The following is a 22,832-nucleotide window of genomic DNA, read 5'->3' as shown; positions in this document are numbered from 1 at the left end:
CTGGTTTTTTTGCTCTGTTTCCTTGAAGCAGCATTCATATACACACACGTATACAAACACACACACACACACACACACACACACACACACACACACACACACACTCTTAGGAAAACGTGTGCACACACACATGCGCTTATGGCCCCGAGAAGAAAGACCAAATGCTGCAATTAAACTTCTAAAAGACACAGGTTGATGCCAAGACACATGCACCCCCCACAAACACTTTCTCTCGCTCTCTCTCTCTCTCTCTCTCTCTCTCTCACACACACACACACACACTCTTACTGCAGAGTGCGCAAGGGGTACTGTCAATCAAACCTGCTGGAGAAAAGAGGAGCTTTTCCCTCGCTGAATGTTGTGCAACTGCTTGTGGAAGTTTCAAAAGAGAGAGAAGGGAAGGCAAACGTGAAGCAAGAGAAAGTTGCAGATGGAAAATTGAGCAAGAGAAGGCTCAAGAGGAAGGAGAAATGTTAAAAAAAACAGGTACAAGACGGGAAGAGCAACTGACGAAGATGGAGAAGAAAGCAGGAGAAGAGAAGAACAGAGATGCAGACACACACTGAGAAAAAGACAAAGTCCAGCTTCATATGCAAAGCTGAAACTGGGCTTCGAACATTTTCCATCAGTGCCCTTGTAACTGACAAGCTCAAGTAAATTGGGACCGCTCTGGACCCGTCCTCATTGTCTCTGCTGGTGATCGTGTGTCTTCTGCTTCATTGTTTACATCTGGTGCGCCTCAAGGCTCCACTCCACTCGCCAACCCCATTCATATCTCCATGCCATGCCAACGGGACTCAGCTGCAACCTTCAATTCAACAAAACAATCCCAGCAAGATGCAAATGCAACATGATTGCTGAGCAAAAACTCCAATAACCCTAACCCTGAATTGTTGAAAACATCTGAGGACAAGTTCAGACCCTTGGAGTCAAAACACCATGCATACGTCAAAGAATTTAGCATTGCATTTTAACCTTGGGCGACAGTGTAACCAGATGGGAATGCTGAAGGTTAATGATGTTTTCTATTTAACCTGGAGAGCTGTGCAGGAATCTGTTATATCACCCTGTTCTCATGTCCAAAATGTTTCACTGCTTGCTAACAATCTCAACCACTTTTACATGTGTTTTCTCTGCAGCAGCCTCGTGCAAAAGGCAGCCAATAGGCTTCAGCGTTCATAATCATCCTTAACAAGAAAGGGGAAAAAATATTAAATGAGTCAAACTTAAGCATTATATGATCCACACACACAGATGCATCTTTTTATTCTTCCAAAGGCTCAAGAGGCCACATGTTGTAGGAAAGTGACATCTGGTGGATGTAAATGGTACTACAGCCATAAAGCCGAGTTATGCTGGGTGACTGCAGATAGCATCCTTCTAAAAACTATCATTTATCAGTTATCACACATAAACCTATAGAATCAGACACCTGTGGAGCTAAGCCATTGTGATTCAGGCTAGTACTTATTTTAAGGAAAATATGGCTTGTACTCTGCATAAACAAAAAAGTTTTCAACCTGGTTGAAGGGTTCATGTCACCAAAACTGGAATGTGCATGAATCAGACGTGCCGTTCTTCAAGGCAAAGAGGTGGAATTAGGCCGACTGTGGTCATCAAATTGTGAATTTAAAAAATTGCCAACAGGAAAGTGTACGGCGGCCACTTTGATGACTCTACATTTGCTTGAGGCAACATTTCTGCCAATTAAAAAACTTCACTGTAGTTACTAAGTACATTCACAGTTTTATTGTACTATTATGCCCTACTCCACTACATTTCAGGGTGAATGATTGCACTTTTATTGGACTGCATTTGTTTGGGAAGTATATGCACCAGTTGCACTATAGATTAAGATTTTATGTACAATATTGTTTGTTCATTTGAAAAACATGATGCATTTTTTTACATTAACAGTACAACAGTATATAATAGATAAATTATCTCCACTTTAACCCTCTACAACATTGAAGTGCTGTTTACATATTAATGCATATATAACATAAAGCCGTTCTGCATAATGAATAATTTGACTTTTCATGATTTAAGGACATTTTTCTGATAATAATTAAGATTTTGATGAGATATATTAGAGTATTTTACTGTTGTTAAATTTCTACTTTTACTTAAGTAAAGTATCTGAACCACCAGCAGAAAGAAATAAGAGAAATTGTGTCAGACTTTGGCCAACAAAGAGCCTGTGCGCTTCCAAAAGCACCCATTTAATTACAAACAACAACCAGATGTATATTTAATGAGAGCAACCTTAACAATTTTGTTGAACTCTTGAACTGTTTGAATATTAGGCCAAGTTACACGTTTCAACACATTTCTGAGTCATTATTCCATCATTTGTTGCATTAATGTAAGAAAAAGGCTTTTTTTTCTGCTGCACCCTGCAGCTAAAGGAGTGTTGGTGGCCCTGGTCTTTACAGCTTACGTCCACTAGTGGGCAGTGTACACCAATGCAAACCTAGCACAGACTTGAATACAGTTAATGTGGACTTTATTAATTCTCCTGTTTATTTGCATCGTGCAATACTTTAATTCAGTGTTTCAGTCAATATTATCTAGTTTTTCCCTGTGTGCATTAATTTTTCCAGAATCAGTTTTTTCTATTTCAATTAAAAATGTGCTTACATCGATATTTTTATGATATGTTGTATCACATCCCATGCGATTATCAGTAAAACAGACTTTTAAACAGAGCACAGAACAACACGCCAGCTGCTCTTTTGAGTCACATGTGTGTTCATATCTGCCCTCCACACAAAACAGCACCTCACAGCTTTGGATGCTGCGCTCCTCCCGCCCACTCCGTTTAATAGTATGATAATCAGAGCTGTGGATGCGGAGCAGGGGGTGGCTTTAGGACGTTTGACTCTATTTGGAGTTGAATTCAGATGAGGAAAGTTTTTCTTCTCTGCTTGTGCGTAACTCAGAGCTCGTTGGCAGGCTCCGTCCTCACAGAGAGCCCGCACCAGGATGGGTGCTCTCCCGGCGCAGAGGACTTTATGGATCCTGATCGTTGTTGGAATAACAGGAGCTTGCGGTAAATTGAAATTTTTTTCTTCTGCTGTTTTCATGTTTGGCCCGGGTAGCCCAGAGTATGTTGCCGAGTAAGACTCATGATGCATTTTCTGCATTCTTGAGGCAAGTTTTCAGCTCCACTAAGACTTTAAAATGATGTTCTCAACATGCCTGTCCTGGTAGCATGTTCAGTTTGCGGTATTTTTCAATAACTGGCAAGGATTGTCTTGCATTTGAGGAATAATTTAGACAATTATGACAGTGAGGGAATGCGCAAGGAAGCATCATGTCTATGCAAAAAGTTTTAAGTATATATCGAACACCTGAAACTTCTCAGATGGGGCCAAAATAGTCAAACCTAACTCTGTATTTAGATCTTGTTCTCCTTAGTCTTCATCTTTTTGCTCTGATGTCTTCATCCAAAGTTATTATTATCAAGGAGTTATAAGGTGAACATTAACAATAGATTTTAACTACTGTACTTTTGGAGAAATAACTCTAACCCTAACCCTTGGTTCCAGGTTCAAACGTGTGCACCTCCAGAGGGGCCAGCACATGCAAGCAGTGTCTGGCTGTGCACCCCAGCTGTGCGTGGTGCTTCCAGGAGGTGGGTTCTTTTTCCACTTCACTTCATTTAGGCAATGAGCTTTCTGTCAGGCGCAGGGTGGTACAGATCCCCAATCAGCCAAGTAATCTGGTTGAGAAGAATGAATGTAGATGGTCCAGGTGTGAATGAATTCGCCTTTTTAAAGCCAAATCTACCCTTTGCTCCGTGTACTCTGTGCATTCTGTTTGGGTTTGGTTCCTGGCACTTCAGACACAGCGCATGACCTTGTGTGACTACATCAGGATGTAGTCATATTTTCTGGTTCAAACTAATGAGCGTAATGATTCAATATTGTAAAACTCTGGGAGTCAACATGCTCAACCTTTCACTCAAGTGTAAAATTTTCCCAGGATGACTTCAGCCTGAGCGCTCTCGTTTACTGCTGAGACTTCTTCATGTTCAGACGCACTGGTTGAACTATCAGGCGGTGCTCAGGACATATTCATTTATTTGCCTCTAAGTCCACTGTTTGTTGGAGAGAAGTCATTCCAGGGGATTTTTTTTTTAAATAGAAAGCATGACGTTCTGGGTCATATCTGGGCATTTTCATCTCAGCTGCAATTTAGCCTTCAAATGAATCCAATATGCCCTCCTCTCTCAACACAGCCTTGTAACAGATGGGGATTCTGTAAATTCAAATATTTCTCTGCATTTTCTAACAAACTGAAGTGCCACCAGCTTCCACCAGCCAGGAGACTGCTGGAAGCTGTTTTTCTGTCTAAAACGCCGTGCCTCTCCTGTCAGGACTTCGGCCAGGGGGTTGCCACTTCCTCCCGCTGCGATCTGAAGAGTAACCTGGTGGCAGCGGGCTGTGCTCCGTCAGCTCTGGAGTCTCCAAGCAGCAAACTGCAGGTGATCGAGGACCGGCCCCTCAGCAACAAGGCAGCTGGGGCCACGCAAGACGTCACTCAGATCAAGCCCCAGAAATTACACATCACCCTCAGGCCAGGTGGGGTCTACCCTCTGAGTTTGTGGTTTGTGTCAGGTCGTTTTCTCTGTGTTGTTTATCCCAGGCTGGGTCAACATGGCCTCTTGTTTGTTGCTGAAATCATCATCTAATAATGAAGAGAGCCAAACCAATAACATCAAGTAAAGCTACTCATTTCTGTATCCCATTTTCCAGATGATGCTAAGCGCTTCACGGTGAAGGTGCGTCAGGTAGAGGACTACCCTGTGGATCTGTACTACCTCATGGATCTCTCCTACTCCATGAATGATGACCTCTTCCGCCTGAGGACACTGGGCAAAGGGCTGGCCGAGGCCATGAACCGCACCACCAGCAACCTCCGCATGGGCTTCGGGGCTTTTGTGGACAAGCCGCTCTCGCCTTACATGTACATCTCCCCAAAAGAGGCTGTGAAGAACCCCTGCTACAGGTAAAAGAAGAGTGCTACTGGCTCCATACAGTATTTACACCATTGTAGATTGATGTCATGCTGTCCCCTTACAGTGATTTTATCAACAGCATGTTATTCAACCATATTGGCCAATAATGTGGCCAATAATGTAAATGATACTGCCATTATTAGTACAGTTAATGCTGATGTGGTTTAATCCAGATGGGATAAAAGTATTGTCAAACTGAAGCGACAAAGCAACAATTTGTATGATAATTAGCAAATACTTTAAGTGTAATTTCCTGTGTCAAAGGATAATCATATGTCTTAATAAGTTAGCTCTTTTAAAAGGAATAGTTTGACATTTTGGGAACTGTTTGTTAAATTACAGCCAGGAGACGGTCAGCTTGGCTGAGCATAATGCAAAACCACAAAATGTTGTTTTTACACTTCAGCTTTTGTGTGGATTAAGCAAACGGGACAAACATGTTAATGACTGAGCTTTAGTGGTGCGTGTAGGCACAGTTTGTGACCTTTAGACAGAGCAAGACGAGCTGCTTCCATCTATTTCCAATCTTTATGCTAAAATACTGTCATATTTAACATACACATGTAAGAGAGGTCTTCTCATCGCCTTCACAGAAAGAACGCAACTAAGCATGCTCCCAAAACGTGGAGCTCTCCCAAAAAGAGTTACTCACACTTAATGACGACAAGAACTTCAAGGTTAGCCTCCTTAACCTGCTTCCACGTCTGTAAATAAGTACCTAAACTCAATCCAGACCTCTTTGTAATGGAAAGTGTATTTTAGTGGCTGCATTCTAACAATGTTTTACATTCCTGATACCTTCCTACTGGTGTTGATTTCAGCGGTTGTTTGTGTCTGCATGTGGGAAGTAGCTTCATTATGCACATGATGTCATTTTTGTGAGGACACCATTAAACACAGCATTGCACAGTAAAAATGCAAGCAGGCTCAGAGTCACAGCACTTGTTAAAGGCTTACAGTGGCTCCCCGGTGCTTGGTCAGCTGCGCTGAATCAGCCGCTGGTAATCTGCCCGCAGAATACAAGCGTCCCAATGCAAACTGCCGTAACCCCACCCAAACGCTCCCAAAGATGTTGACTTGGTGGTTTAAGGTCTCTCGGGGTCTTTTCCTTTCCCGCTTACATGCAGTCTGCAGAGATCCAGCCTCCAGGAATGTCTGGATAAAAGATAAGACAAGGGGAGAGTTTCAGGCTGGAAGGGTACAATACAGACAGAAACAGGGCGCCACCGGCAGTGCAGGAGAGCCATTTTTAACCCAGTGTAACATCTGGGAAACTAACAGCTGTTCAGAACAAGGAAGTTACTGATGAACTGCTCTGGTCATTGATCCACCTCTTTGTTCTATTCTAAAGTATCTCAACATCTGCTGAATTTTGGACAGGTGTTCGTGGTGCCCAGAGGATGAATCCCAATAACTTCCTGGTGTTCCTCTCACTCTTCCTCTGGCGCCACCATGAGGTTGACATTTGAGGTGTTGAGTAAAATGTCTCCATCACTATTGGATGGATCGCCTGAAATAATTACACCTAACAGCAGCATGATAGCATTGTGATTGTTAACATGTTAGCAGGATGACTCTAGCATTTGGTTCAAAGTGCTGCTGTGCATCCTCACAGAGGTGCTGGTGTGGCTGTAGACTCTCAGGCTTGTTCTGTGTCACAGCAGGAAGAACAACTCAGTAAAATACAGTAAAATGAGATGTCATGTCAACATGTCACCGGGGCTGCAGGTTAATTCACACATTAAAAAAATTCAAAATAGCCACAAAACTAAGCTGGAAAATACATAATTCTAAAATTATTGTAGATGTTTTTAGACTGAAATACATTTTTAAAGACATAAACCCAATTAACCTGATAATTTTCATCTAACAGTTGAACATTTTAAACAGTAGCATATCAACAGGTCATCAGATGAACCTTGATCAGCTTATGTCTGCTTCATTGACAGCATTAACACCACCTGCCTGCCCCAGTTTGGCTACAAACACGTTCTGTCCCTGACGGAGGAGGTGGGCCGCTTCACAGAGGAAGTGAAGAAGCAGATGGTGTCCAGGAACCGAGATGCCCCCGAGGGAGGCTTTGATGCCATCATCCAGGCTGCTGTGTGCAAGGTGGAGAGCCAGACTGCATGTGTGCACACATCACACATGCACACAATCACAGTCTGATTTTGTTTGACAGTGTTTCTGTCTTCTGTCACAAACACACATAAACATCTCTGCATTTCCAGAAGAAGAGCTAAATGATACAATTCAAATCAGTGTTTAAGTTAATCAGAAAGAGCTTTGCCTTTAAACTCTGAATGGATTGTCTGACCGTCCTTCCTCTCACTGTTACGATGGGAACTAGGAGCAGATCGGTTGGCGCCCCGGTGCGTCCCACCTTCTGATCTTCACCTCGGATGCTAAGACTCACGTGGCTCTGGATGGTCGCCTGGCTGGAATCGTGCAGCCCAACGATGGGCAGTGCCACCTCAACTCTGATAATATGTACAGCATGTCTACCACCATGGTTAGTGTATACTGTAAGGGTGTCTTTGGTGCACAGACAGTAGACAGTAACAGCATGAGAGATAAACAAAGACAATGAAAGACTTTGTTGAAATAAAAGGAACAATTCACTTTTTATGTTAGCATGTTGCTAACGGCACTATCTCATTTGGCCTCACAGGATTACCCATCTTTAGCTCTGATCACAGAGAAGATGTCGGAGAATAACATCAACCTCATCTTTGCTGTCACCAACCCCGTGGTTCCTCTCTACCAGGTCAGGAGCTCAGCGCTTCACTCCGAACACATTCAGCTTTTTATTCAGTTTGAGCTCTGTTGGCAAAAAAGCAAATCAAGCAAATGTTCTTCAGCTGAAACTGAGAACGTGACAAATCCCAGTCAGTAATCATCTCGTCTTGAACATACTGCAGCGTTTTAGTCCTCCAAACCTCATTGGTTTCAAACAGAGATTCTTGGATCCTGCATTGGAAGAATGCAAACTCCAATTAATCATTATTATACACAGTTCAGACTCAGCAAGACACAAACCCAGTTTTTCCCAAACTATAAACACTGTTCCAGCTAACTGTTAAGGGGAATACTGGCAGGAATATGAGAGAATTAGAGACTGTAGAAACTGTCATTGTTAATAAAGGAAAAACAGGTCGAGAACATGAGTTAGAGTGTGACACACTTCTGCTTTTTTAGGGTGTTTCCACACAATTATTTGCATACCATATGGCATTTAATGTTGGGTACAACTCTCACAACTATCTCATACCATGAAACCAGTATGACCTAATGGTCAGAGTATCTATTGTAAGCTTCACTTTTTGGACTTTTCCTGTCATTAACTGTTGGTTTTAACTGGGTAATGAAGGAAAAAAAATTATATCATAAAATCTATTATCATATCATCTGGAACTAATTATGTAATCTGTGGTAAAACGTTGTATTGACAAACAATGTAATAATTATAATTAATTCATAATTATTTGTTTATGTGGCATGAACAGGTTTTATATTTTTGACCAGCTCAAAGAGGCATTATGTGACATTTTAACCACGTTTTGCAATATTTAGCTTGTGCTGAGGGCTGTACTTGATATATATTAGTAATTAATGAGACATTAGTCATTATTAATGATTTATAAAGCGTTTCCCTGACTTTGTAGAATGAGTCCTCCAGCCTGTCTGTCTCTCTGTCTTGTAGAACTACAGCGAGCTGATTCCTGGCACCACAGTAGGAACACTGTCCAACGACTCGGGCAATGTTATTCAGCTCATCCTGAAGGCCTACGCTGTATGTGTTACACACACACACAAACACACACACACACACACACACACACACACACACACCTCTGACTAGACAGTGTTTCAGGGGATGACAAGTGTTTGCTGACACACACCCACAGCGTCTGAGTCACACACACAGTCGAGCCAAAGTCTTAGTAGAAATTCCACAGTGGTTGATGTGCGAAACTGACCAAATGAAGGAGAGTCCTGGCTGTGTTTCATTGTTTATTATGCAGGAAACAGGTGAATGAGCTGAAGACTCATTTTAGCTTAAATCCTGTCTCTAACTCTATTACTTGCAGACCAGCTTGTGTGTTTATGTGTGCCCTGATGTGTCTGGACAACCGAAATAAATTAACCTGTACGTTTACATGCAATTAGAGTGGGAAATTAAGTGTCATGCACGCTGACAGTCGGCGGTGTGACCAATTTTGACATCAGATTTTAACTGACTGATCAGCTGAGCATGTGGAAACCTGACATGTGATTTTGGCCCTTTGATAAAAGTCTATATGCTCATCCCTCCATGTGTATGTCTCTTCGACTGTTTTCCTTCATTGCTGTTGCCAGAAAATCCGTTCCAAGGTGGAGCTGGAGCTTCAAGGCGTCCCGGAGGAGCTCTCCTTATCCTTCAACGCCACCTGTCTGAATGGAGAGCTCATCCCCGGCCTCAAATCCTGCTCTGGCCTCAAGATAGGAGACACGGTCAGTCCATGTCCCCCCTTTTTGTTGGCTTTTGATCCTAAAAAAATCTAGTATTTCATGCAACAAAGGCAAAATTGTTTTGAAAAAATTATTAATTTATGTGCTATTACTATTGTCCAAGGACCAGAAACCAATTTTGTGAACTGGCTGTGAGACAGTTGTGTCCATATTTAATGGTGTTAATATCACCCCCACACTTGTTTCACTGTGTTCACTCTTACTCCTTATTCTAACAGAGATACATGGCAAAAAACCTCTTGTTATTATTTTCCTGTCATAAGGTAAAAAACATTGATGAGATAATTGTAATTGATAATTGATTGTATTGTCCCCAGCGTAGTTTCTTTGTCACAGGAATCTTCTTGAAAATATTATCAAGTTTGGATAAGGCAGATTGCTGCGCAAGTATAAAGAAAATGAAAATAGGTACAATAATGCCATTCCACTGAGCAAATGCTGTGCTTTTTTTTTTCTTTTTTTTAAAGAAAATTAGGTTTAAGGACACAATAAGCTAAATGGGTTACTGTATTTACACAGTATGGTTTCAGATTGTATTGCAAGACAACAATATTATCAGCTCTCCTGCCAACTTTTTCACCCTCAGCCTCTCTAGGGATTAAAAATACCAAGGGACCAATGGCCATAATAATGTCTTGATTGCAAAAATAACATGTTAGTTCCATATACTATTTTCCACCTTTCTGGCCTCTTTCCATTTCCCTTCTTGCTGCTATCGTATCTTTAAAATAGGATTTTCCCCATTTCCTCTTGGTGTCAAAGAGCAGATGATGGAAAAGAGTATTGTCTCTGATTTTGTCTTTCTTAGCTCAAGTTTTCTTGTCTTTCTAAGCTTCTTCTGCCAGCTCCATTTAGAGCAAAATCATCTGCTTCTGAGTTCTCCTCATTCCTTTATTCACATTTTTTCTTTATCACAGCTTCTTTGGCTCTTTTCCCCGTTCTCTCCTCACTCCAGGTGACATTTTTTTGGCCTCCACTCACTTGTTTCTCTCAGCCTCAGCTCCCCGTATTTTTGCCATATATGGCTTTGTCTCCAGATGTAGTAACTGCCCACTTTTGGACATTCACCAGATCTGGATGCAATGCTGAATGAACAATTACTTTGAACAAGTACACATGGAGGCATTCCCCGTGTCACGTCTTTGTGCAGTTTGAACCGACAGCGATGACACAACACTCACAACTGAGACATTATTAAATGAACATCAACTGAACCATTTAAGTGCTGTCACATGTTATGTAATCAGCACAAGGGTGTTACAGAAGCTTGATCGGTTTTACAGTGTGTATGTGTAAGAGTGTGTATATAGTAATGCTGGGCGTTGTTTCAGCTGGGAGATGTGTGTGAGCGAGTGTTTATTAGTCTAATAAATAAAGAAAATAAACTCACAAAATGTCAAGACAGGAAACATTCTTACACATACGCTGCTTTTTAAACATAGAAATACATCTGTACTCCTTCTGAATCCAAGTTTTTTCCACAAACTAAGACAAGCTGCATTTTCTTATTAACTTAGCAGAAACAAAATAATAAATAATAATGAAAAACATTAAGAAAGGCAGGGCTTTAAACATCTTTGAACCAAAATTTGACATATTATAATTTAAAGTCCGTCCTCTCATCCAGGTCTCCTTCAGCGTGGAGGCCAGAGCTCGCGGTTGCCCCAAACAAAAGAAGAAAAGCTTCATCATTAAACCTGTGGGCTTCAAGGACTCCCTCTCCATCACCGTCACCTTTGAGTGCGACTGCAAGTGCCAGACCAAAGCCCAGCCCAATAGTCCCAAATGTAACCACGGCAACGGCACCTATGAGTGCGGCATGTGCCTGTGCCACCCGGGGCGCTTAGGGCCACACTGCGAGTGTGCAGAGGGCGACTATAACCCCACAGAGCAGGACCGCTGCAGCGGACCCGCAGGCTCTGGAGGGCCTCAGTCTGCCATCTGCAGCGGGCGCGGAGACTGTGTGTGCGGCCAGTGTGTGTGCCACAGCAGTGACTTTGGAAAGGTGTGGGGAAAGCTGTGCGAGTGTGACGACTTCAACTGCCTGCGCTACAAAGGGGAACTGTGCTCAGGTAAGAGCTTAAGAGCTAACATGAGAAAGATGTTCAAACTTCTTGTGTAATTAATTTGCATGAGCGTCTAAAGATGGAGCGGGGCTGAAAGAGCAAGATGATTAATAGATTACAGATTGTCAACTAACCCGGCAACTGATGATTATTTTCATTATTGATTAATCTGCCACTGAGTCCAAGGTGACGTCTTAAAACGTTGCTTTGTCCAACCAGCAATCTAAACCAGATGTTCGGTTTACAGTTGTATAAAAACCACCAAAGTCCTCACATTAGAGAAGCTAGAACAAGAGAATTTTTTTTTGTTTGTTTTTTGTTTTTTTGTTTTTACAAAATGGCTCAAATTATCAAAAGCAAGACCGTCAGGCAAGACGAATCGATTAATCATTTATGACATTTTGATGATATATTAATCATTAAACAATTTAGCAAGCAAACATGGCAGACTTTCATGGGTTACAGCTTCTCAAATGTGAATATTTGCCACTTCTCTTAATTTGATATAATTTAAATCATTATTTATTAAATGTATTTCTGTTGATTTGGTTAGAAAACAGAAGAGGAAACTGACTTTTTAGAGGAATATTGGAAGATTTTGGGGAATATGCGGTTTCACTTCCATGCTGTGTTTGATAAGAGGTGCTTAGCCCAAAAGTGCTAAAAGCCAGGTACCAACCTCTAAAGTGCCCCAATTAAAACATAATATCTTGTTTGTTTAATTTGCACAAAAGCTGAAGTGTGAAAATGACACATTGTGGTTAACAGCGGACTAATTTTTGACCGGACGCAGTGACTTCCTGGAGTGTTATCATCAGTGTGCGGTTGCCAGCTACGCAAACCGCAGAGGCTCCAGGAAGATACTGCACCCAGCCAAGAATCCGACAGTCAACAGTCCCAAACATAGCAATTTCCTCCTTTACAGTTTTATATGCTAAGCTAAGCTAAGATAACCTCAAGCTAAAATCTCATCTAACTCATAGCAAGAGCCAGTGTTAAACTATTCCTTTAACATTATTCTCACATCACGCACCACGTAATATGGATTTGATTAAATGGTTATGAGCTTGAAATGATGAAACATTGTGTGTCTGTGGTGACATTTCAGAGAACGTATGTAACTTTGCCATCTGGGTTAGCAGTCCCCTTCACCGCACTTGCGATGACTTGCCACCCACCTCATCTGGGAAGAATTACATACAATAACAACTCTCCCCTCTGCCCAGGACATGGGCTCCATTCACAATAAACATACGGGGCGCTGTGTGCAGCGAGTGTGAGTGTAAGCTCAGGTTGTATGTTTGTGTCGGCCAGGCCAAACTTTTGTTCCACCGAGTTCAACAGGATTCACGCACAAAGAAAGCTTTTTCAAGTTTGACGGTAGCTTTCTCCGGTCAGAGGGGATTCTCATGTTTCTGAATGGTTCTCTGTTGTGGTTGAGATCTTCAAACACTGGGAATGAGTGTGTGTTTTGTAATAGTTAAGAGCTTTAACTCAGAGGCTTGTGATCCTCCTCTTCTTGTAGTGTTTTAAAAGAGACAGTATGTCATCAAGTCAAAACACATGATGTTACCCTGAGGATGGCTGTAATTGAGATCTTATGAGCAACTTTTCAGTCTGAGATCAGATGTGTAAAATAGGTGTTGGACCATACATAACCATGCTTTCAGTCTTTTTCTAATAGAAGTTAATTTGCTCTCAGCACTGACAGAAGTTAGATATTTATAAGTCTACCAAAGCAGAAGATCAAGGGGATTACTTGTCCTCAGATTCAGCATCTTTCACAACAGTTCTGGAGTCAAAGTTAGTAGAAAAATCAAAAGGGACAGTTGGATAAATTGGAAATGATTCACCACTTTCATATCATCCAGTCATGTCATATCACTCAGACCCTAATTATGAGCAGTACAAGTGTAGAAAACTGTCCACGTCAGCCTCTTGAGTTGTGGTTGGAAATATTGGGGCTCTCTGACAGCTACAATATCTGCTACTCAGCAAAAAGAACTACAGTGTCCACAAACTGCTGCCAGCATGCCTGCAAAGCTACCATCAATGGCAGTTAATGCGTCTTTAAAATCCAACATCAACAAAATTAACACTTTTAAAGGAGACGTACACTGTTTGTTTAAGTAGCCTAATGAACAATTCCAAATACACAACAAAAGAAGCTAATTTAGGTTCAGCACACTTTGCATGTATGCAGGAGTAAGTATGGAGCTAGCTTAGCTTAGCTTAAAGACTGGAAGCAGAGGGAAACAGCTAGCTCTGTCCAAAGGTCACACATAATGCTGTCAACACCTCCAAAAACCAACTTATGAACACACTACATCTCCTTTGTTTTCATCTACACACAAACAGAAATGTAAAAATGACAACTTCAAAGAAAGCAAGGCTTCATGCTAGCTAAGCTAATCACCTCCAAAGTGCATCCATGCATAAGGAACACACATTGTATGTTCATCTAACCAAGTGTACTTAGTTCTAAATGTTGAACTATTCTGATAAGATGTCAGAGGAGGACAGGAGACACAAAGACAAGACAGGAAGAAAAGGACAAAATTGACTCAGAGCTTGCTCACTTTTTAATGTAATTGAGCATCTTTAATTGCATAAAGCCAGTTTTTGGCACTGGCTGCTCTCTAGCCTTGAGCATCACTCCATCAGATCTCATATATCACTCAACCCCCTCCCTGCTGCTCTCACAGAAATGTTTTGCCGTATTCCCCAAAGCCCATAGATTAACATGAAAATACCTTTAAGCTTACTCATTGGCTAGCGTGGTGTAATGAGGCTAAAAATAAACCCATGTTTGGTAAGAAAAGGGCCAAGTGGGAAATGTTCTGTGTGCTGGTGTGTGTAAAACATAGTCTGCTGTTGTCTTGAAATACCTTATTCAGTGTGAGGGCCATCGTCTTATGTTCTTCCCCCACAGATGGTCTAATTAAAAGCCAGCGGTCCTGTGGTCAAGTGGTAATGGCGGTTTGTTCGTGGTCCATCTTTTATCCCGTCAGGCTGCTCCGAGCAGCTTCCTGTCACATTGTTTATCTGGGCATTGTTTTGCAGCAATAGGCCACAATGTTTTCTGCATTGTCACTCTCTTATTGGCATGTACCCGCACACATCACACATAGATCCACGGAATAACAACAAACCAATGCACACAAATTCACCAACACACACACTGAATCATGTAGCCTAAAATAAAAGCCCTCCAGACACCACAGGGCACACAATGAAATGGCTTTTTGGTCTCTAACAGTTGCAGAAGCATGACTAACCACTTCTGCTTTCCAGTGTTTGAGCTCAAAAGCCAAGAACTCCAGACTTCCAGAGCTACAAAGTGTCTCAGTGAGACATAACACTTATTTTTCATCTTGTAAATTTTTACTTGGAATGTTTGGAAGAAGTGTGAATACAGCTAATGTTTGGACTGAAACCTGGTACCATGTAATGCTAGCTTGATTTTAGCCAGCATGCTGAATGTTTAAGAGTTTAAGGGAAAACCAAAGATAGTCGATATTCCTCAAGACAGAGAGCGATTTCTTTTCAGAGATTTTAGAGATGGCATGGCAGCAGGAAAATACAGAAAAGTATGACACAGGCTTGTGGTAAATTCACTCATAACAACTTAACAAGCAGTGGCCAGTCATTACAAACTCATGCTGACCAGCCAAACATTGTTCAAACCCACAGAACTCTATTTTAAATTCCCCAAATTTCCAAAGATACCCCCAATGCGCCAGGCTGAATTTTGGGGAAAATGTATGTAAAACGCTGCCTGATATTTAGATTATATTGACTGATGAAGCTGTAAAACATTGACTGTTTGGATAAAATGCGTAAACATCATATAGCTTTGATGACGAGTTAGAAAAAGGCATACACATGATACACATGACTGTGAAAGAAAGTGTGGTGTGAGATGAAAATCTACAAGCAAGCTGCTTGAGGGAAAACTGCTCACACTTGCTTATTGTGTTACCAAATACGAATTCATATTAGCCTGCCAAACTTAGCTTGTTTCAAACAACAATTGAAATTACAATCATGTCAACCACTAAGCACTCCAGCCTTTTCCTCCCTCTTTCCCAACTCCCGCCACACCCTCGTTTACACACGGAATTTCACTCGGTCACATTGCCCTCCTTTATTGTTTATTCACTTCCTATTTTGCTGTTTTCTTCGTGTACCACCCTTCTGTCTGTGGAAATTATACCAGTAAACAAAGTTACAGTAGCTCTGTCAAACCTCTTCAGCTCAACAAACAAAAGTTTGGTGGGTCCGTCGCCACATGCTAACGCTGTGCAGAAAAAAAGTCAAGATCCCACATCCATCCAGTCATGAACAATGCCAGCCTGAATTGAATACTTGAGTGTGATATAACATCAAGAAAGCCAAGAGCTAAGCTAATTGTGAGCCTGCTGAACAGATCATTGTTGTTTTCTCGCCCCCTCTGTCCTTCTTCCCTCCCAGGCCATGGCGTCTGTAACTGTGGCTTCTGTCAGTGTGCGCCGGACTGGCAGGGTGAGAACTGTAACTGCTCCAGACGTACTGACACCTGCATGTCCAACCTGGGTCTGCTGTGCAGTGGCAGGGGCCAGTGTGTGTGCGGGGCCTGTGAGTGCACCCAGCCAGGTGCCTATGGGGCCACATGTGACAAGTGCCCCACCTGCCCTGACGCCTGCACCATGAAGAAGTGAGCCTGCACACACAGCCGTCACATGTAGAGTCCAGAAAAAGATTTTAAATGGTCTGTTTGATTGATGTCTTTGTTCTTAAAGGGAGTGTGTGGAGTGTAAGCACTTCAAGAGGGGCAAACTGTTTGAGGACAACACCTGCTCTCGAATCTGCAAGGACGAGATTGTGCTTGTGGATGAATTAGGTGAGACACTCAGCTGAGAAATGCTCCAAACAGAAAAACAGCACACTTTGTAATAATTAAAAATAAATAATGGCATGTTGGTACCCCATAGAAAAGCCATCCATCCAATCCAGTGTATCTATTCCTGAACAGCAACTGTGTCAACCTGTGCCAATTACAGGATGATGGTACATGCTAACTGTAGCATGACAAGTTAAAAAGTCAGCAAACTGACTCAGTAATTACATGGCAACATCCACCACTGTTTACTAACACAAGGTGACTTTAGCCACCATAAGTTAGTGGACATAACAAGTTCCACTATAGCAGCAAAATCCCTGAGCGTATAGAGTCAAGCAATGGTGTGTTTATTGCTATAAATGTAACTTTTCATTTGTAAGATGAAGGATGTGTGATTTCCTGTGTCAAAAGTCAAATAGCCGCATTTTAAAGCTCGTTAAAGGGAGTATCATCATGCTGGAGGAGGATAAACACCAACCAGAGAGGCTTTTCACAATCTGGCAACTCAAAGGTTATTCTTAGTAGTGGCTTTTAACTGTTGTAGTAAATTGATTTATTAACCACTGATGAAGGTGATAGTTTCACTTTCTTTTAAAAAGTGAATGTTTATCAGCCCAAAATGCCTCTCAAGTGATACTGTGGACTGTGGCGGTATCCATCAAACCAAAAACAAGAGATACATGTATTGACTGTCTGAGAAAACATATTTTCTTATTTTTTCATGCAGTGCTCCACGATACAAACGCTGTGAACTGCACTTACAAAGATGAGGATGATTGCGTGGAGCGTTTCCAGTACTATGAGGATGCCAGTGGCAAGTCCATCCTGTTTGTCGTCAAAGAGCCAGGTAAGAGAGATCCATCCTAAATGAATACCTGAGCTAATAAAAAAATATTTAAAGCTGCACTAATCAGTAATTTAGACTTCAATAACAGATTAAATCACTACGTGCAGTGTGAGAGGGGTTGCTCTTAGTGACAAACTCACATAGTTTCAGTGTCGTTTAGCTCATTGTTTTGGGTTTTCATGCCTCTTTCTGCTCGCATGAACCTCGTTTTTCAGGCTTTTCTTCAACAAGAGAAGTTCTGATAAACAACATCAGTGTTTACAGTGGAGGACTCAAATATAACAGCTAAAAGGAACTTGCATATCTCCAAATGAATTATTATTCAATTATTTGCTAACATTTTAGCTGTAACCATTTTATACAGTATATCAGTGTTGTGTTTACAGGTTGTTCTGCTGCCCCAAGTGGCCAAAAAAGGCAATACCTCATAATAAACAGTTCATTTATAAAAATATAGTTATGATTATATGTGGACGAGATGAGGGAAGACATGAAGACAGATCGAACATAAATGCAAGCACTGAACAGATGACAAGGAAAAATCTACGACCACAAATGCATCACCAGCCTATATTATTTCTAGCAAACTTCCTCGTCTTGTGAAATCAGTGTGTTTTTCCTTCACCCACGAACAAGTTGTCACTTCCCTGCTGCATGCCCTTCATCTGCTTGTTAAGAAGCCAAATAGAAAGAGTGTGGGGCGGTAAAACGGCCTTTAATGACCACCAGTGCCCGCAGAGAAAGTCTGTCCCTGGGTCTGCCTTTAATGAATGTGTGTGTTTAATTTAGGCACAACTGGGTAGCAGAGAAGCACACCAGAATTTGCCTTGAACACGGTGCGCCCCGCCGTGTGAAAGAGGGTCGTAAACTGCTGCCCATGTCCTCCTGGAACCCGCTGACTCTACAGATCCTTGAGAGGAAAGTAGGAGAGGGAGAGAGGAGTCTAAGTAAGCAAAATAAAGGGATAGAGAACATCTTTAAAAGGGAAACATGAAGCTGTGAAAGAGAAGACAGGATGGGAAGATTTGAAACAGTCAAAGTGGACTACATTTTTCTCATTTAGAAGTTAATAAATGATGTTGCAGAAACGCTCTTGCAGCTCCAGCCTGACATGATCTATATTTAAGCTGTAATGGTAGCAGCTATAGGGATCAAAAGGGTCAGTTGAGGAGCAGGAAATTGACGAGAAGTAGTACTGAGAAGAGGAAGAGGAGCAAAGCTTTGATGTCGCCTGTAAAAGTTCACCTTGGTTGCACTGTTACCCAACTCCTATGTGTGTGAATGCAAGCACATGATAAGAGGATTATAACTCCTCTTATCTATTAACAACAGGGGCCTGACACAACGGGTTGTTGGTGTTGCTTAAGAGCTAGATATTTCACTCAGGAGTTGGTGGAGACCAAAAACAGAACTAAAAAGGAGAGTGAATATCAGGTATATCAGAGAAATGCCTCCAAATTAATGTTAATGCTGCTCAGTGTCTGCTGGATATATAAAAAGGCAACCGTTTGCTAACAAGTTTGAGGTATAGCTGATAATAAGTGTCTACAGCTTGTTTCTGCTGCGCCCAAGAGGCCAAAAAAAACAGTTATTGCAATTTGGAGGTTTTTTAATTTAGAAAAAAACAATTGTTTTTATTTATTAAGAGCTTAATAGTCAGCTAATCTTCTTCACTGGTGCTGTGGGTGAGGGTTTGATCTAATAACTATAATCACATTTTCACTCAAGAATGGCTCATACCAAAGTGTGTGACACCCAATGTTTCCAACTGACTCCCACCCACTTCAAACCACAGACAACTATGGTTAACCCAATTGTTCATTGTAAGTTTTTGCAACAAGATTTCAGTTTAGAAAGCATCGGTTGAGATTCAGTTCAGCCTGGACACTAGAGGCCAAACCGAACTTATGAGACACTTGAGATGATGACGTGACTTTCTTCCTCTTGAAAACTTCTGAAAACAACTATTTAAAGTAGACTTTAGAGAGAGAGTGATTCAGAAAGTGCATGGCCTATTACTCCCTTCAAGTGTATTCAGAAACATATTTGGCGGTTCATGTAGGAGAAGGTTTTCCGGAACAGCTAATGACGGGAAAAATGATGAGGGAGGGCACAACAAATCGTGTTATTCCAGTCTGGTGTAGGAAGGCTTCATGTTAATGGCCCGTTGAAGAGAGCGAACTGTCAGTCATCTATTACACAGCCTACTTGAAATCAAATTCCTATTGAGTTTTGCCAGACCGCATTGAGGGACGGGAGATTTGTGGCCTGGCCTGGCTGTGCGAGGTTACTATTTTCCACTTCAGCCCATCCTCCTCTCTGCTCATTGGTATCCAAAAGTCCAAATTCTGTTCACCATGCTGCACTCCATCACTTCACAAATCTGATAACCTTAAGAAAACACCTGTATTTATGCCAGAATGGACCTTACCACAGCCATATTACCAGCATGACAGTGTCTTCTGACTCTGAAAAGTCCTGGCATTTAGCAAAAGAGTCAGTTGCAACATCAAATCCATGTGTGTGAAGGAGGAGACAAGGAGGAAACAGCATTATGAAACCAGACTTCCTCTGGCCTTTCTCCTAGCTTATCTTCCTCTGTGTGCACGTTACTCCTTCCTTTATCTCTTCCTCCCTCCATCCAGACTGCCCCAAGGGTCCAGACATTTTGGTGGTGCTTCTGTCGGTGGCAGGAGCGATCTTGTTCCTTGGCTTGGCGGCTCTGCTTATCTGGAAACTGCTGGTCACCATCCACGACAGGCGGGAGTTTGCCAAATTTGAGGAAGAACGCGCTCGTGCCAAGTGGGACACGGTCAGTGAACGTAGCACGAGGCGGCACGTGCGTGCAAATGCTCCGATGGGCTGTATTTGAAAACTATGCTCAAGCCAGAAATCAAGGCACAGAGTCGGACTCATGGCGCACACATGCTCAGTGGTGCCTACACCTTCACACACACACACACACACAAACAGGCCACACACGCAGCCTGTCGCTCTTGTTTTCTGAAGATGTTTTTTTAATGTTTTTGTGGCGTGCTGTTACTCCCAGCAGAATAAAGGCAGCCAGCGGAAGGGCTGGGTTGAAATCAGCTAACGCTAATTAGCCTTTACTGGTAGTAAAGCCACCCAGATCCCATAGGCCTGAAACCACAAAGAATCACAGTAGGTTTAAGGTGCTCACTGAGTAACGAAGGTGAAAGCACATTCAATTTAATACCTGTGTCTAAAATACAATTTCCAGGAATTCCTGATTTATTTTGTGTCTGAAACTCACATTAACTTATGTCTCTTTACTTGCATTTGCCGAACAGGGACACAATCCTCTCTACAAAGGAGCCACGTCTACCTTCACGAACATCACATACAGAGGAAAAGACTGATGCTACTGAACGAGGGTGAAGAATGACGGATGAATTCATGGACTTTTGCTTCGGAAGGCGCAGAATCATGTGCAGGCCTCTACTGTCACAAGACAATAATGAGTAATTATTTGTGTTTGTAAATATGTAGAAATGATTCTGAGGACACTTTTTTTTATCAGGGATTTGTTATAAACACCCGTGTATTCTACACTGATAAGTAAGATATTGACTTTGTGTGATTGACAAAGAACTCTTGTGATGTGCTGGTTTACCCAAATCCCAAAAAACACATTAAAACATATTATATATTGAGATATCTGCAGAGTCCAAGAACTAGTTGTCTGGATAACCCACAGACCTTGCTGTACTAATTTTTTTTACCTATGGTGGAAAATACGATCAAAAGAAAACTACTGGCAGCAAGATCTGTAGATTACTTTGAATATCTGTTTCAGAGGCAAATGACTGGGCACCACGTGGAAAATATATAAAAACATGACTTGGGTGAACTAATCTTTGAGCCGAGTGGAAGAACGAAAGGGAAGATAAAATAAATTTTTTAAAAAAGCTGTTTCCTGATCACAATGTTGGGATTTCCTGTTTGCGGTACTCAGTGTGACTGTGGCAAGATAAACTGCCTACGAACCCGTCAAGTGACGTGCTGGAGGTGGGATGTGTTTTGGAGTAAACTGTTGATTTACTGAAAACTGATGTGTAGTTTCTTGCGTATGTTTTCCCCTATGTGTCGAATGTTTTTCCCCATAAAATATGACAAATAAAATGTCATATTTTAGTTTTTTTTGTTTTTTTAATGAGCTGAACTTTGCAACCACCTAAAAGTGTCCAGTTTTGAAACGTGAGAGACAAAGGACTGACTGATGCATAATGTAAAATAAACGAGGAGCTTTATTTCACAATGGATGATTAAAGATATCAGAGCTGAGGACTTCTGATTACAAATTCATGACATTTTAGGGAGCATTGTTAGTTTTTGATACAACAAAACAAATGTGAATCTTTTCTAAATGACTGAAAATCCATTTTATCAAAGAATACACCAAGACAGACAACCATTGTTGTGGTTTCCTGCAGTACGCATTGTGTCAACAGTCAACGGTGACATTGCTGTCTTTAATAAGCTGTTATCACACCCTGTCAATATTTCATGTCTGTTTGTGATTTGCTGAACAATTCGCCTACTCAGGATAATGAAAATATTGAGGGCTAAATTACTGCTGCTCATACATCAATTTAATTTAATGGCAACAAGGATTTTCAGGATAATGACCAAATTGAATTATTCCAAATTATATTGCAGGAATCCACTTAAGACAGAGAGAGATTATGAACATTTGTTTAAATATGACTGCAGTAAGATATGTGATGAATAATAAATGACAGTGCGGCTTCCCTGTGACTCACTCAAGTGTGCAGGGCTCCTCGTCTGCAATGCTCTGCTTCCATCTCCTGGACTTCAACTGCAAGTAAAGCTCACTGGTCCTTGTGCGAATCCGCAAGTGACACAATCCAATATTCAAGATGAATTATCTCAAATGAATTATGCCTCTTACACAGTGCAGATTAAGTGACTTAGCCAGTAATGAAGTTATTTGTGCAATTAACCCAGAAGTCTTTATCACCATCATCTGATCGCATTAAAAGTTGCGTTTGAATGGAAATTTAGATCTGTTATAGATGTAAAATTTGAATGCAGAGCAAAAGAGAGAGGAGAGGCACAACTCAGCATACATGGTGTTTTCTGCTGTGTATGTGTCTTGTTTATCTGTGCTGCAACATGGAGAGAAAAAAAAAAGGCTTTGCATGTGGATGTTATCTTGAAGCCGGTAACCGACAGCTACCTTTTTCATCGTCTTATTACATGTGATTTGTTTCATTAAAATGTATATGGCACAGTTTTTAAGAAGGGTTATGAATGCATCAGGTTTCAACACGTAGGCCACACCGGTAACGCCTGATGATAAGATTATAAAACACATGCTTAAGTAAGCCACAATCACTTCTGATTACTGATACTGATTTTATTTATCATCAAGTCAAAATGAGTTTATGTGATTGGTCAAGGCTGAAGGGATTATCAAATCATATTAACTCATAAAAACTTACCAGCTAGAATCCAGAT

The 22,832-nt window shown here is 41.4% G+C and overlaps 1 protein-coding gene across 1 annotated transcript; it reads left to right on the top strand.

Moving 5' to 3' along the window:
- The first annotated feature begins 2,891 nt into the window (after positions 1-2,891).
- Positions 2,892-21,370, top strand: LOC139349887 (integrin beta-3-like). The gene is made up of 15 exons (XM_070990927.1): positions 2,892-3,052; positions 3,552-3,637; positions 4,382-4,586; positions 4,761-5,013; positions 6,973-7,135; positions 7,374-7,535; positions 7,695-7,790; positions 8,727-8,816; positions 9,383-9,517; positions 11,163-11,607; positions 16,075-16,297; positions 16,383-16,483; positions 17,211-17,330; positions 19,976-20,142; positions 20,642-21,370. Exons 1-15 carry the CDS (start codon positions 2,986-2,988, stop codon positions 20,708-20,710), a joined length of 2,382 nt encoding a protein of 793 aa, XP_070847028.1. The 5' UTR covers positions 2,892-2,985; the 3' UTR covers positions 20,711-21,370.
- The last annotated feature ends 1,462 nt before the right edge of the window (positions 21,371-22,832 follow it).

The sequence above is a fragment of the Chaetodon trifascialis genome, chromosome 21 (genome assembly GCF_039877785.1).
Source record: "Chaetodon trifascialis isolate fChaTrf1 chromosome 21, fChaTrf1.hap1, whole genome shotgun sequence".
In the NCBI taxonomy this organism is placed as follows: Eukaryota; Metazoa; Chordata; class Actinopteri; order Chaetodontiformes; family Chaetodontidae; genus Chaetodon; species Chaetodon trifascialis.
Note: the sequence above shows the minus strand (reverse complement) of the source record. Positions and strands in the feature narration are given on the sequence as shown.

What these genes read in the sequence shown, in the direction of transcription:
- LOC139349887 (XM_070990927.1), top strand. Translation starts at nt 2,986, where the DNA reads ATGGGTGCTCTCCCGGCGCAGAGGACTTTATGGATCCTGATCGTTGTT. An exon ending in TGGAATAACAGGAGCTTGCG is followed by an intron (nt 3,053 to 3,551) that starts GTAAATTGAAAT and finishes CCTTGGTTCCAG; the next exon opens with GTTCAAACGTGTGCACCTCC. An exon ending in CTCGTGCCAAGTGGGACACG is followed by an intron (nt 20,143 to 20,641) that starts GTCAGTGAACGT and finishes TTTGCCGAACAG; the next exon opens with GGACACAATCCTCTCTACAA.